The 14,946-nt window shown below is 34.7% G+C and overlaps 1 protein-coding gene across 1 annotated transcript; it reads left to right on the top strand.

The window, feature by feature from the left end:
• Positions 1-483: 483 nt before the first annotated feature.
• LOC136819983 (uncharacterized) lies at positions 484-14,861 on the top strand. Its single transcript, XM_067076216.1, has 9 exons — positions 484-766; positions 7,779-7,849; positions 10,051-10,100; positions 10,261-10,324; positions 10,481-10,573; positions 11,986-12,039; positions 12,269-12,330; positions 14,258-14,361; positions 14,541-14,861. Exons 1-9 carry the CDS (start codon positions 637-639, stop codon positions 14,639-14,641), a joined length of 729 nt encoding a protein of 242 aa, XP_066932317.1. The 5' UTR covers positions 484-636; the 3' UTR covers positions 14,642-14,861.
• The last annotated feature ends 85 nt before the right edge of the window (positions 14,862-14,946 follow it).

The raw sequence follows: 14,946 nt of genomic DNA, 5'->3' as shown, positions 1-14,946 counted from the left end.
CATCAATGAGAGAATCTACAGATGTCATTTTTTTATAGAGAGGGACTATAAAATTTTTGCGAATGATAGGATATTCGTAAAGACTCCAGCGAATGTATCAAGTAAAACTTCACAAATGCCATTGAATATACAGTGTTTGTATGTCTTAAATCTTTTGCTTGCAACTTGCGAATCGAGGAGGCTCTGGATCGCTTCGCAACTTTTATATATATACGGCTTGTTTTTTTGTAAGGGGTTATCCTGCTGTGTTGCAGCGAAAATATATTCAATTCAATTCAATTCAATTCAATACCACATCCGTTATAAATTCTCTTGAGAACAAAGAGTGAGCGAGTGACCAAACAGATGTTGTATATAAAACACTAGATAGAGATATTCTTTCCTTGAGATATCGGCAAAAAAGCTTCATCTAGTGTTTTATATACGATATCTAATAAGCGACCTCGATTTCAACGTACTTGAACAAGATGTTCCATAAACATTCCTTTTGGCCGCCATTTTTAAGGAACCCTGCTTCTGGTTCACACATCGGGAACACATCGCTCATTATCCAGCACGGTTTAGGTTTGGTTGCTCATTCCCTCATTTGTCATTTTCAGCTTGTTTTGAATCGTAGAAGGGTAGAATTTAAACAAAATGAAGCTTTTGATATTGATATCGATCATTAGTTTTGTGGCTGGAGAAAGCTTGGTCTTGACAAAAGACAATTTTGACCAACATGTAATGGACCCATCTAAAAATGTTTTGGTTGAATTTTATGCTCCATGTAAGTCCTAAATCTTTGTTCTTCTAAATATAATTTTTCTTCTAGTTGTTGTGTGTTTAGGCCAATGGAATTGGATTTCAAATTTACCGTAAGATCCACACTTTCCAAATTTAGCGACTCCCCAGAAGTCAGGCAACTTTCGTTGACGTCAAACCAAATGTTTCATTTTTTTCTATGTATGCTAAAGTGTTCCGGTTTTTACTAAAAGAAAGCCAGTGATCTAAGCTTTCCAGCAGTATACACCGTGAGAGGTCCTAAATCCGACACCACTGCCTAATTCCGACCCCCCAACACTTGCGTTTGGTTTGGGAACGCGACACGTGCGTTTGGTTTGGGAACGCGAAACACGAACGCAAACTACCCATGTCTAAACTTTTCAATATATCTCCAGAACTAACAGATTTTTTGAAATTATGGGGTAAAATGGAGAAATGCGAAAATCGAATTTGGCAAAAATTTTTTGAAAAATGACCCTACAAGATTTGACTATATCTTTTTATTCCATGAAGAGATTACTTTCAAATAAAAAATGTACTAACAATGAATGGGTAATCTTTCTAGAAATCCAAACATAAATTGCATAGCTTTTACCAAAAAATAGCACTTTAGGATCAGAAACAGTCAAAAACCAGCTTTTTCCAATTTTCTTCGAGTTACAGGAATTAATTCCTTGTTTGTTTTGATCTGAAATTTTCAGTAGGGGTGGCCTACATGGTTCCCTTGCTCATATCAGGGGGGCCCGAGACGGGGGTAAGAGAATTAAAGTTTTTAAGTAAAATCTTAATTATCACCCAAAAAAAGTGCCTTTTTTTGTCCATATCTTTTAAATAGATTGTCCCAGCCTTATCCCTCTTTCAGTAAAGCTTCCTATACCTTTTGTCCTTCAGAAAAAACAAAAATATTGGCCTTAATTGCTTGCTTTCAGTTCTTGTAGCCAGTAGTGTGACCCCCTGTATTTCTATTTTGTGACCCCCTGTATTTCGCGCGGGTTTTTAATAGAGATGTCTCACATGACTCAAATCCCGCAGTCTTATTGGACTAGAGAAAGCGAAAGCGAAAGTGAAATCGCGCGATCTGATTGGATGAAAAAAGACCGCGGGAGCTGGAAAAGAATGGAATTCTCTAGAATTCTCATTCGAAAAACAAGATGGCGGCGAGAAAAGCACGTCTTTTGCTTTGGACGAAAGGTTGTAAATTCTGGTTGATTTTAAGGTTTTATCTTATCTCATCTCATTTACTTTAATTAGTAGAGGCTTCTTCAATGTTTGGGGATGGTAAGTCTGTAAAAGTTATTTGTTTTTCGGTGGAAAAAAGTGTTTAAAAAAGCATTTTTTGTGCTCAAGGTTTATTTTTCTTCGCAAATTTTTGTCTTCAATCTTAAATAGACGAACGAGTATTTGACTGATGGTTATGATTTTTTCACAGAACGTAGTAAAACTATTCAGGAACTTAGACCTTTTTACAGAATTTCAAAAAATCTGTTAGTTCTGGAGATATATTGAAAAGTTTGCGTTCGTGTTTCGCGTTCCCAAACCAAACGCACGTGCTGTAATGTCAAGATGTCAATTAATGTAATTAAAAAGTGTGAGTGTTGTAAAAATAATTACCCTTTATTCTGGATCAGTCATAAAACGATAACAGTCTTGTAATAAAAGTGACTTGAACAGGAAAAATACGAAACAACTTGGACTGGTTTCCATCAAGAAACAAACAGACTAAATTGTAAAAATGGCGCAAAGTTGAAATAAGGGCGGATACGGTAGCACTTAATTTGAATAACGAATATCGAATCAATGAGGCGGCAACTATCAACGCCCTCTTTACCACCCATAAGTCCGGATGTTTATTTACAGAAGGCTCGCAATCAAGCCTAGTGTGAGTTTAAAGTAATAAAAACCAGGCTTGATTACGTAACGTTTCAAAATGAGCACGCTCGTACACAGACCTCTTTTATATTTTCGTGTGCTTTGGAAAATCAAAACATCTCATTACTTTTTATGATGTTGTTACTACTGTTGTCATTTATGACGTTGTGCATATTGCAATAAAAAAATATGTTTTGTTATAAGAAGCAATTATTGTTATTTGGTTCAGTGTATCAAATGTCTCAGTTTAGTTGACACTTTGGTATCTTCGTTGCGTCACAGCGAAAGGTTTGTTTTTATTTTAGTTTGTATCTTTGAAAGACCCCATCGGATTTAGGCAGTGGAGTCGGATTTAGGACCTCTCACGGTAACACTGTGGACTCGGGCTAGACAGCAAATTGGTAAAGTGCTAAACGTTTTTGCAACATTAATTGTCTTCTGACAGGAAACAGAATGCCCGCAGAACAGCCGCGGAACGCCCGCTCGGGAAAAAAAATAAAATAAAAAATAGAAAAGTTGTATTTTTTACTGCTCTATTCACATACTGAATTTGAAAGATCTTTTATATGTGGCATTCTTTTGCATACTTAAAACTTAAAAAAACTGACTTTTGTCCCGCATAAGGTACAAAGTTCAAATATACGTTTCCCGTAATTTTTGAAGAGTTGGTTCTATACTGTCAACATAGTCAGCGTTTTGATCATCAAATGTTTTTAAGATTTTTATCCGCAATTTTTCAAGGATTTTTTGCATTAAAAAGTGCTATACAACTGCTTTTGGCACGGTCATGATATGTAAAATAATGACATTACAGCTCACGAACTTGACGATTCGGTTAACCTGACAATTCTTGTCGCCTGAACAAACAGTTACATCAAAATACCTTGAAAATGTCAATATGAAAATTGCGTAATCAGAGAACGTATGTCTCGCTCATTATAAAAAGGCTGAGACAAACTTTGAATAATTGGATTGTAACATCGAGTTAGTCTCTTTTGTTAAGTCACCGGGGGTAAATAAAACAGACCTTGATACATTTATCGTTCGTTTCAACTCGACGATTCGTTTAAAACTCAGCCTCCTAAATATTTGGGGTAGGTAAAATATGTACAAAGAAATTCATACTTTTCCAACCCGGTGAATCTTTAAAAAAGAAGCGAACAATAAACCTTTTTGCTTTTCCATCCGCCATCTTGAATTGTATGCAAAAATACAGGAACGAAAAAGCCGTGGTTGGATTTAGTTGGAAAGTATGCAAAACATATGCAAGTTTACACAAAGATTAAAAAGACAACAAAGCATCTTATAAATATAAATTTTATAATCATTAGAACAGTAAAAGATGAATTTCTTAATCCAAAAAGAAATCTTTACCGAACAACAAAAGCCTTTTAGAAATTTGTTCTTAAAGACATAGCATATTTTGTTTTCATGGCATTAAAAAATTTCACGGAGACGGAGTACACACATTAACTTTCAAAACACGCAAACTGAAAGCAGTAATTATGACGTCACGCATTCAGCGGGTTTAGATCGATGTTTTGATTTGATCGTTTGGCGGTTCTATTCCCAGGAGAATAATTTACCGTCAGCCTTATAAGGATTATTTTTGTACCTTCGCGGGTGATTTTTCAGCTTGAGTTTATGTCTAATGTTATGGTTTTTTGAAGTGCTTGTTCTAAGAGATGGGCGAATTTGACTATTTCTAGTTTTCAAAAGAAGCAAATTTAATCCTTCTTCTACAAGATTACACTTTAATATAATGCCAATTATGCATGTAAGTTTTATATTAATACTTTCTGTTTGCATATGTTTTGCATACTTGCTAAGGGAATTTCACCACGGCAATTTGGCCACCATAATTTTTGCACACAATTCAATATGGCGGATGGAAAGGCGAAAAGGTCTATATAATTACCTTAGTTCCATATAAGCCTCTTCGGTGGCGAGCGTCGTCTACTCTGACGTAATTGTAAAATTTTTGTGATGGGAGTTTGGCATATGCTTGTACTCTGTGCATTTACATTCGTTATAGTGTAATCTTGTTTGGGGAATTATGAAGTTCTCTGGAATTTCGATTGCATTTATTCAAGTTGATTTTTTATGACTTTTAATGGTACTTTTTCTAACGAGTTTGATTACTCTGTTCTCACACTTATGTCTTTTTTTCGCGTCCTTTTCCGTGATTACTTTTATTTATATTTTTAAAGACAGGTAAAGAAGGCATATTGATGTAACTGACAAAGCTATGTTCAGAGCGCATTTTCCCTATGATTTAAGCACCCCCACGACCCCTATATTCAGAGCGCATTTTTACAATGATTTAAGATGCCGACCAACCAATCGACTGTCTCATATTTTGTAATAGTCTGAGAAAAAAAGAAGAAAAGTTTATTATTTTGCTTTCTCTCAAGAAAATTAGAAAAATATTTTTTTGTATTCATACAAAAAGTTTGCATGACAAATGTCATTCTTTTGGTCAATGATGTAGCTAAACAAAAAAACTTCAAAAGAATTCAGCTTCTTAGTTTGAGCACATAATTTCTAAAACAGGCAAAATATCTAATCATGGTGGCCAGCAACCCTTGAATTCCTTGGAAGTCTTGAAACGGCCTTGAATTTTTTCCTGACCTTGAAAATTTCTTAGAAACCCTTGAAAAATCAATATTATTTTAGGGACCCTTGAGGTGCAAGATTTATACCCTTAAAACCCTTGAAATTTCAAATTTGGCCATTTTCAGCCATTTTAACTTTCAGAAATATTAACCTGTTAGGTGCTGCTGGAGTTGTATGAGATTGTGGTCGTGTTACAAAAATACAGGCTGTTTTTAGGATACAAATAATATCTCTGAATATCTATCTGAAACTTTCTCCAGACCTTCCCCATAGGATGCTTATGCCTCAGGAAAAAGTCACCTAAAATTGCCCGCAGCCAAACGCCCACGCCATAACTTCTCCAAAAATCTTCTTGATACATAGAAAGGCTATTGTTTTCGCTAGATGCGAAATTAATGATATAATATGTTATATACAATTAAATTGATATAATAATAGTATACCAAAGCTATTCTGCAAGCTAAATCTGCTCTGAATAATTTTAAAATTGGCAAAGATTTTTAAACAGAGCGCGGGCTACATGTGCTTTTCTGCCAGAAATGGCAGAAATACCTTGAGTGGATAAATTTTGGCGTGGATTTAATTTGGCGATTGGCCAAAATACAAATTTTGGCGAGGATTTAATTTGGCGATAGATCAATTTTGTAAAATTTGACGAGGATTTAATCTGGCTTATTGGAAATTTTTCCACCTGAAATAGTGAAAATTACTCAAAATTATACTAAAAAGTTGTGATTTTTGTTAAATTTGGAGGGGTTTTAATTTGGTGAATTGCCGAATTTGGAAATTTTGGCGAGGATTTAATTTGGCGAATTTTGGCTGAATTCGCCAAATTGGCCAAATTTAATCCCCGCCAAAATTTATCCACTTAAGGTAAATATATTCATTTTTTCACCAAGAGACACTTTGAAAATTCTTTTGATTGCTATAAATTGGCAGTTCACAGCTGGAGTAACATGTTGATTATCACATTTGTGATATTTATTGCTCTGACAGTTTTTTTTGGGTATTTCATTAGGTACTTCATGGATGGGCTCCATGCTTTACAACTACCTGCTACTAATCGCACTGACTCAACTTCAGTATTTTTATTGTCTACTTGCATGCTCAATTGTAAAATTGATAGATAAAAATGCAGCTACAAATCAGACCATTTTTGAAGTCTCCAGCCTGTCCCAAATTTTTAAGCCAGTCTGGAATTGATGCACATCACGCCGGATTTATTCAAGCCTAGTGATCAGGCCCTCTAAAATCAGGGGGGGTACAAAGGCAGGGTACTAACCCATAGCCGGCTGGTGGTGTCTATTTTTGCATTTCAAAAAAGTTAGTACCCGGTACTACTTTAGGGGTGGGGGTGTGTAATTTTCACTCTTCTAGCAAGTACAGGGTACTATTTGGGTACTTTTTCACAGAGTTTTGCTCCTTTTTCAATAAAAAAAGTAGTCTTTTGTAATATTTTGACTTTTTTCAAATATTATTTTTTTGATTTGAAATTTTTTTTAATTGAGAAACTTTTTTTTACTCTTTTGAGAATTTTTTTGATTTTTGTGAAGACAAAACTTCCGAAATGGTCAAGAAGTGTGTTATTAAAATCAAAGGACAAAAGCCTCTGACTTAATCAATGATAGTTTGTTTGAATTATCTGTCCATTTCAGTCAGAAAAACTAACATAGTACGAGGGTAATCTAATCTGTAAAATATAAGATTTTAGGGGATGGTGTCTCTATTTTTTACAGCAAAAATGAAGTAGTACCCGGTGCTAAATATGGGTGGGTGGTACTAAAAAAGAAATTGAGTGAAAAATCAAGTTAGTACCCTATGGGTTAGTACCCTGCCTCTGTACCCCCCCCCCTGCTAAAATCAAAAAAAAAGAAAATAGAAAAACGACAGCGCCAAAAATTCACCCAAAACTGCCCAAAAGGATCAAGTGTGCAAAATTTTAGCCAATTGGACAATTTTTGAAGCTCCTCAGTTATCTCTAGGATTTGACAAATAGTCCATGAAAAAAAATAAAAATGGGCTGCCAATTAGCATCTTTTACCGTCTTCACACAATCACGCAATTTTTTTTCGAAATTCACGCATTCACACAATTTTTCCTCAAGTTTCACGCAATAACCCAATTTTTCAGGCAATTGGGAAAAATGGGAAACATTGGAAAATCAGGAAAACTGCACATGATCGGTGGAAAAAAGGGAGTATTCACGCACAAAATAGCCCGGATTCACGCATTCACGCGATCAAAAAGTGAATTTGCACGTTCACGCAAATTCTTTCAATTCACGCATTCACACATTTTTTTTCCAAATTTCACCCATTTACGCAACCGAAAATGCCAATTCACACATTCACGCAAACCGCTTAGAGGGCCCCTTCAATTTGTTGGTCAATAACTGCAGGTCTTAATGGTCTGAGTAAGAAAGTAACAGTATGTTTTCAGTCATGTCCGTTTTTTTTCAAGAGTAAAAAAATATGGTTGGCATCCCATTCAACAATTTTTTTACATTTACAACTTCTTCATTTCGATTTTAGGGTGTGGTCACTGTAAAAATCTTGCTCCAGTATATGAGAAAGTAGCTGAAACATTCAAGAATGAACCAAAGGTATGATCAAGATTAAAACCTGTGCTTCACTACCACCATGGCTCCGAATGGGGTTCTAGGTCCCCCCAATAAATTTAGGTCCCCTCTAAGTTTTAGGTATTTAAAATCTGAAGCCCGATTTTCAAAAAATAATTTTTTTAGGCAAATTTTGGCCAAAATGGGGTTTTCTGGACTTTTGCTTCATTAGTTTTGTCTTATTTTTTTGGACTGCTCACTACACTTTCTTGCTATCTTGTTATTTGTCCTATTTTTATCTGATTCTCATCATCAGGTAAGTCCATTCAGCATGCTCATTGTTATTTTGATTTTGCACCTTTTTTAGACCTACCCCAGTGGAGGTAATTAATCTTTGTCCGTTCGTTTGTTGACTCGTTCGTCCTTCCCTCTATTTGTCCGTCTGTTACCAGCTTTTCTCAAGATTGGCTCATTAGTTCTTTCTGATTTTTGGCACGAAGATGCAAAATGGCAATGCCCAAAAAGTAGTGATGGTTTTCGAAAGAGAAAAAAATTGGGCAAATTTGGTCTAAAAATCACCCTAAAATAGGGTGACTTTTAGATTTTTCAGATTTTTTCCAGAAAGATAGGTTTTCGAAAGAAAAAAAAATTAGGCAAATTTGGTCTAAAAATCACCCTAAAATAGGGTGACTTCTAGATTTTTCTGATTTTTTCCAGAAAGAAAGAGGGCAATTTGTTCCAAAAAATGGCCAAAACGATTTTCCCCGGAAAATTCTTATTCACCGTAAAAAGCCTTATGTGACTTTTCTCCAAGATTGCTTAAGTCAAAATCATGAGCTTCTGAAATCATGAGCTTCTGAAAAATCACCAAAAGTAGTTTTTGTTCGCTAAGAGTATAGATGAAATAGTACGTATCAAATTTGTTATCTCTTTTGTCGAAATGTTTGGCTACACACATCCAATATTAGGTATATATTAGATATATATCTTGACTAGGGGATACTAATCGTGTATTAACTTCCCGTCTGAGAGTTACCTCCAATAACCTCTGTCAATTGAAATTTTAAATATCTATTCTATAAAACTTACTAATCAAGTTAATTAAGTTTCTAAAACTCAAAAGACGGGGTAATTTCTGGATGGGAATTTTATACACAACATCCATCCCCTAAATCAAAACAACAGAGGGGATGCGTGCAGCCTAGTGAAGTGTTTAGACCTAAACTATAGATCGAACAAAGCACATTCAAAACTCGAGGATAAATAATTCTTCTCTCTGCAGTTCTCCAATGGTTGTGTGTGAAAACAAGGGAATTACTTTTTTCAAGCTAGCTTCAAGCCAAAATCATGAGCTTCTGAAAAATCTGCTGTACCACTGCAAGTAGTTTTTCTTCGATAAGATAATAGATCAAACAAAGCACATTTCCAATACACCTTTTCGACCGTAGCCGCTAATTGTCCGTTTTACCACCCTAAAACCGTCTCAGTCTTTTTTTGCACCTATAAACAATAGAAAGTTTCAAAAAGTATTGGATCGAGTTTAGGGAGATAATATTAAATAATAAAGTGGCATGCACCTGTCCGCGCGGCTACAGTCGAAAAGGTGTATTCAAAATTTTCTTGCATACAACAGTATCATTTTTTCTATCACCTTTTAACCATTCAGTGATGAATGGCGTGCTTTTTATTTCAGTTTTCCTTCCTGCTTCTGTGCTGGACATTATCATCTTTCTTTTCTAGTTTTATTTCTACTCTTAGGTTCCAAATAAACGCCCCCCTGCTTGTTAATTTTTCGAAAATTTTACACCCCCGACCTTATTAGGACCCCCCCCGTTTATTAAGAATATTTTCAGCTGTCAAAGAGAAGGCCCCTTATTTTGCTCTAAATAGCCTGATTTTAGCCTATATTTACCTTATTTTTGGGTTTTCAGAAGTACAATTTCCAACCCCCCTGGCAATTAGGTCCCCAACCCTTTCATTAAAATCTCGAAAATTTTCTAACCCTCCCCCCTGTTTAGTTTATTCAAACCCCCTGTTTATTTGGAACCTTAGAGTATCTGACTCTCATCAGGTAGGTCCATTCAGTAAGTGGCTTGTTTTAATTAACATTACACATGTTACATTTTCTAATCTTTTGGTATTATATTCAGTAACAAACTTGACAACTCCAGTAAGGACACAGTATAGACAACAACGTGAATGATGTAATAATGTCTCTGTTGTAAAAAATTCCTGCTTTTTTTCAGTGTATTGTTGCGAAAGTTGATGCAGATTCTGAAAAAGAAATTGGCTCACGGTAACATTTCTCACTTTATCCCCGTCCCAGTTTTGTTTAAGTAGCTGAAAGATTCTTCAGTTTTCTTATCATTCTGTAATTTGACAAAATCTCATTACACAAGCTTGAAATAGCAAACTTTATTTTCAATAAATTGCAAAGTTTCTTTTTGTCTTTTCAGATTTAGTGTCAGTGGTTTTCCCACCATCAAGTTTTTCTCGAAGACCAATAAAGATGGAGAGGAGGTAAAAGGTTGTTTTTAGTTCATGAAAATAATGTTCAATTTTATTAAATCACAGAAAACTCAACCTTCGAATAACATGGAGAGAAGTAATGTCTAATGTGGATTCATTCTCATCTGACTGATTCTTTATTTGTATATTTGCAATTTATTTCAATAGTACTCTTCTGGACGATCTGAGCAGAATTTCATTGACTTTTTGAATGAGAAATGTGGCACCAATCGTGTGTCAGGAGGTGGTATTGATGATAAGGTAATTTAAATTGAAAATCCACTATTTCTATTTTGTCTCTGAATGTGAAATTAAAACCCATTAGCCATAAGGAGTGATTGGGAACCAAGAAGAATGGATGGGGGAAGGTGGGATGGTTAATAAAGGAGGATGGTTAAGGGAGCTCTGAAAAGGAAGAATCATTTCGAAAGATGTGAAAACTACTTACTTTAATTATAGCATGCAGTTTCATTTCTTTCTAATTAGCGAGTTCTTGATTAGCTTTTGTTGGACCTACCTCAAATAAATTCCTACCTAAATTAAATTAACATTTTGTTCGTTTCTATTTGTATGTTCCTCTGTTACCAGCTTCTTTAAAGATGGGCTCCTTTTTAGTTTTTTTCAGTCAATTAGTTTTGATTTTTGATTTTGGGCAAATTTGGGCTAAAAAGTGCCTAAAAAATTAGTATTTTTTGACAGTGGCTGTGTGAAATTGCTTTATTAGTTTTTTGGCATTAGTCTGCTTTTCGACAATAATTCTTTTTGGGCAATTTGGTCCAAAACCTGTTTTTCAAAAGCATAACATGGCTCCGAATGGGGTTCTAGGTCCCCCCAACAAATTTAGGTCCCCCCACTTTTCAGTAAGCTTCAGGTCCCAGTTGAAATATGTGTACCACCCCCTCTCGCACGCAGATAAAAATAAAACGGTAGAATATTTTAAAACAGAACATTAAAACCAAACAAAAAAAATATTTTTACAATTTCTTAATTATTGTAATTAGCCCCCAGAACTTTGGTGCAGCCCTTCCGGTCCCCCCACTTTTTTAGGCCCCCCCCACCCACTTTTAGGCCGATTTTAGATTTACACCCCCCCCATAAGTTGGGGGGGGCCGGGCCATGCATAACGCCGCCTCCTTTGTTTTTTTCTGATTTTTGGCCAAAAGATCGGGGGCAAGGTACTCTAAAAGATGACTGAAATTATTATTCATCTTGCAATATGGATTCTTGGGAAATTCCCTTTAAAAAATGGTCAACTGGGAAATCACGCTACAATATATTCACCCCATGTAACAGACTTTATTTCCTGGTATGCATCTCACTCATAATCAGAAAGTGCTAATTTGAAATTTTTACCAGTGATGGATAATGATAATTCAAATTAAACTTTAATCGTTTTGATAAAGTAGATCCATTATCCATTATGCTTTATTGGAAGATCTCAGTTGACATAATTGCTTTTCAGATTTTGTCTTGTTTCTCCTAGTGTTTATAAGTATTTGTAACTCATTTGTTCTTTAGCCATTTTTTAAGGTCTTTTCCATTTTGATTAAAACTTCCATTATGAGGTAGGTATAATCAGCATTTCACTTTACTGAATCTTCCATTTGGTTGTCTTATCTTTTTCTCCTACATTCGATTTTAAGGTGCATTGATAATCATTTCTTTTTTTGAAGGCTGGAAGAATCGATGCTTTTGACACAGCTGCAGAAACCTTCATGAAGAATCCAGTATGAGAACACTAAAGATAATATCACCTTTAGCAGAATTGAATTTTTTGAAGATTTCCTTTTCTCCTTAATTGAATTCTTTACTTTCTTTTCATAAACATTAGGTAAAGTTAATAATAGAGTTTTATTAGGCCAAAGATGAGTGAATTGAGTGATTGCTTCGAAAATTCAAGCCTTTATTTAACAATATAAAAATTTCTGTGAGAGCTTTCTACTTTCAATTTTGAAGGATGAACGGGAAAGTTTGATCGCACAATTGGCCGATACTGCTGCTGGTGAAAGTGATCCCGAGTAAGAAATTTTGTTGTTGTGGACGTGACCTTTCAAATTTTTTAAATATATACCGGGTGTCCCATAAATAACTTTTCATGAATTTAAATGCTGATATCTTAAGTTATCTTTTTCAAAGGATATTGAAATTGTTAGGGTCTCTTAAGAATTCATACTTACACGTTTGTGTGAAATTTCAGGAACATTTGAGATGTCAATCAAGAAATATAGGTCAAAGATTATCGCAATGGCTATTACCTGCAGAAAACCGCAGAAGAATGAAAAAATGACGTCAATTTGCAGTTTTTGGACCTACCCTCCCTCCGGGTACCCCGGTGGAGGTCCTATGAATTAACCGTTATCTGTTCGTCTGTTCGTTCGTCCGTCCGTTCGTCTGTTACCAGCTTTTCTCGAGATTGGCTCATTAGTTTTTTCTGATTTTTGGCACAAAGATGCAAAATGGCAATGCCCAAAATGTGATGGAGCCCGATTTTCGAAAAAAAATATATTTTGGCAAATTTGGGCCAAAAACTGCCTAAAATAGGGTTTTTTGGACTTTGTGCAAAATCCTGTCATTAGTTTTTTCTGATTTTTGTACAAAGATGGAGGGCAAGATTCTCTAAAGAATGGCTGACGGATTTTCGTATTTTGGGGAAATTCCCTTTAACCAAATAAGAAAATATAGCTTTTCTCAATGTTGACTCATTATTTTTTTCTGAGTTTTTGCACAATGGTGCAAAATGACAATACCTAAAATGTGACGAAGCCCGATTTTCAAAAAAACATTTTTTTCCGGCCGAAAATGCCGGAAATATGCCGGAAAAACTGGTTTTTTGGCATTTTCTCAAGATTTTATCATTAGTTTTTTCTGAATTTTTGCTCAAAGATGCGTAATAACAATGCCCAACACATGGCCGAGTTCGATTTTTGAGAATTTTTTTCCGGTTGAAAATGCCGGAAATCGCCGTGTTTGCAGATTTTCATTGGACTTTTTCCTTATATTCATTTCTATGTTTTTTACACAAAAACATTATTGATAACATTGCTCACCATCAAGCATGATTCAAATAAAACTGATTTTTGCGACCAGAACTTTCTATTTATTTTTTTCCCTACAACCCTTCCCTCTCAACAATCAATGATGAATTTATTGCGTTATGCATTTTCGCTAAACGCTATATTTTCTGACTGATTTTTTTTTTCATTTTTCTCCTCGCATTGCTATCTAATTTTCACCATCAGGTAGGTCCATTCAGCATATAGCTTGTTAAATCTGCATTTCAGAGAAAGATGGCCCTATTTCTCCACTTTTTAACACATATGAAAAAGGCGGATTCTATAATAGATTACCTTGATTTGACCAGAAAAGCGACTTAAAAAAAATCCGCTTTGTCTCTTTCTTTGATACTTACTATCATACGTATAGCTTAATTAAAAAATTTTCTTTGGTGGCTAGTTATTATACCTACGGTATTAAAGCGTCGCAAGGAGAAAAACTAGTCTTCAAACAAAATGTGGGTTTTTTGAAAATTGAGATAGCTAGAGGAAGCCAAAAAACCTTTTATATCGAATAATTGCTTCGAAATTAAAAAATGTCAGTGAAGAATGCATTAAAGGTATAAAACCATCGGCTACTTTTTTGCGTCACTTTCTGTGGGTTTCAAAATCTATCACGTATCAATGATAGCATAAAAGTTTATAAAATGAGATTGAACGAATGTTTTGCTCTCAAATTTTGACAAGTGGTATAGAATAAAAATCCTATCGTGTGGTAAATATCTCAAACTGATTAAACAACAAAATGTCAGTTTATAAATATTTTTTTGCCATTTAAATTTTTTTTCGGACACCCGGTATTTCATCATTGCAGTGGTCAAATTTCTCTATGGTCCAATATCGAAAAATATAAATCTTTAACCGTTCATTAATTTTTTGACATTTTTTTCAGCTACAAAAAGTCTGGTGAATACTATGTCAAGGTTATGAAAAAGATTCAAGAGAAGGGAAACGAATATGTCACTAAAGAATTAGCTCGTCTTCAAAGAATGCTTGGTGAGATTATTTCTTTGTGATTTTCATTATAAAATCCTAAAAAAGTTTTCTTGTGAGTTTTTAATCACTCACGCGCCTTGATCAGTCTATACAGTCTCAATGATTTTTTAAGCTCTGTTTGGTTCTCCACCCATCATGATATTTCATTTCTCAATGGTTCAAACATATTTCATTTGCAGAAGGCCATATGACATCTGACAAAAGAGACACCATGTTCAAGCGTAAAAATGTCTTGAGTGTTTTTGCAGAAGCAACTCCATCAGCCAAAGAAGAATTGTGATCTTCTACAGTCTAGATTTTTTTATTATGTCACTTTTTTCATTTTAATTCACGGTAATTTCTGTCTGTAAAACTATTTTTCAACTAGCATTTTTTCACCTATTATAATTATTGGAATGCAATTAGGTCATTTAACATTTTTAGCGTTTTGGATCATTTGTTATTTATGAAGTTTAGATAACTAAAATAAATAAAAAATCCTTTCCGGCTTTGTTCTTCAATTTGTTCATTATGCTCGATGATTTTTAAGTGACTTTATTATTTGCGTTTGTGTTTTGTATAAAGTTTCCTTTTATACACTTTGAA

The sequence above is a fragment of the Clytia hemisphaerica genome, unplaced genomic scaffold, assembly GCF_902728285.1.
Source record: "Clytia hemisphaerica strain Z4C2 unplaced genomic scaffold, Clytia hemisphaerica genome assembly, whole genome shotgun sequence".
In the NCBI taxonomy this organism is placed as follows: domain Eukaryota; kingdom Metazoa; phylum Cnidaria; class Hydrozoa; order Leptothecata; family Clytiidae; genus Clytia; species Clytia hemisphaerica.
Note: the sequence above shows the minus strand (reverse complement) of the source record. Positions and strands in the feature narration are given on the sequence as shown.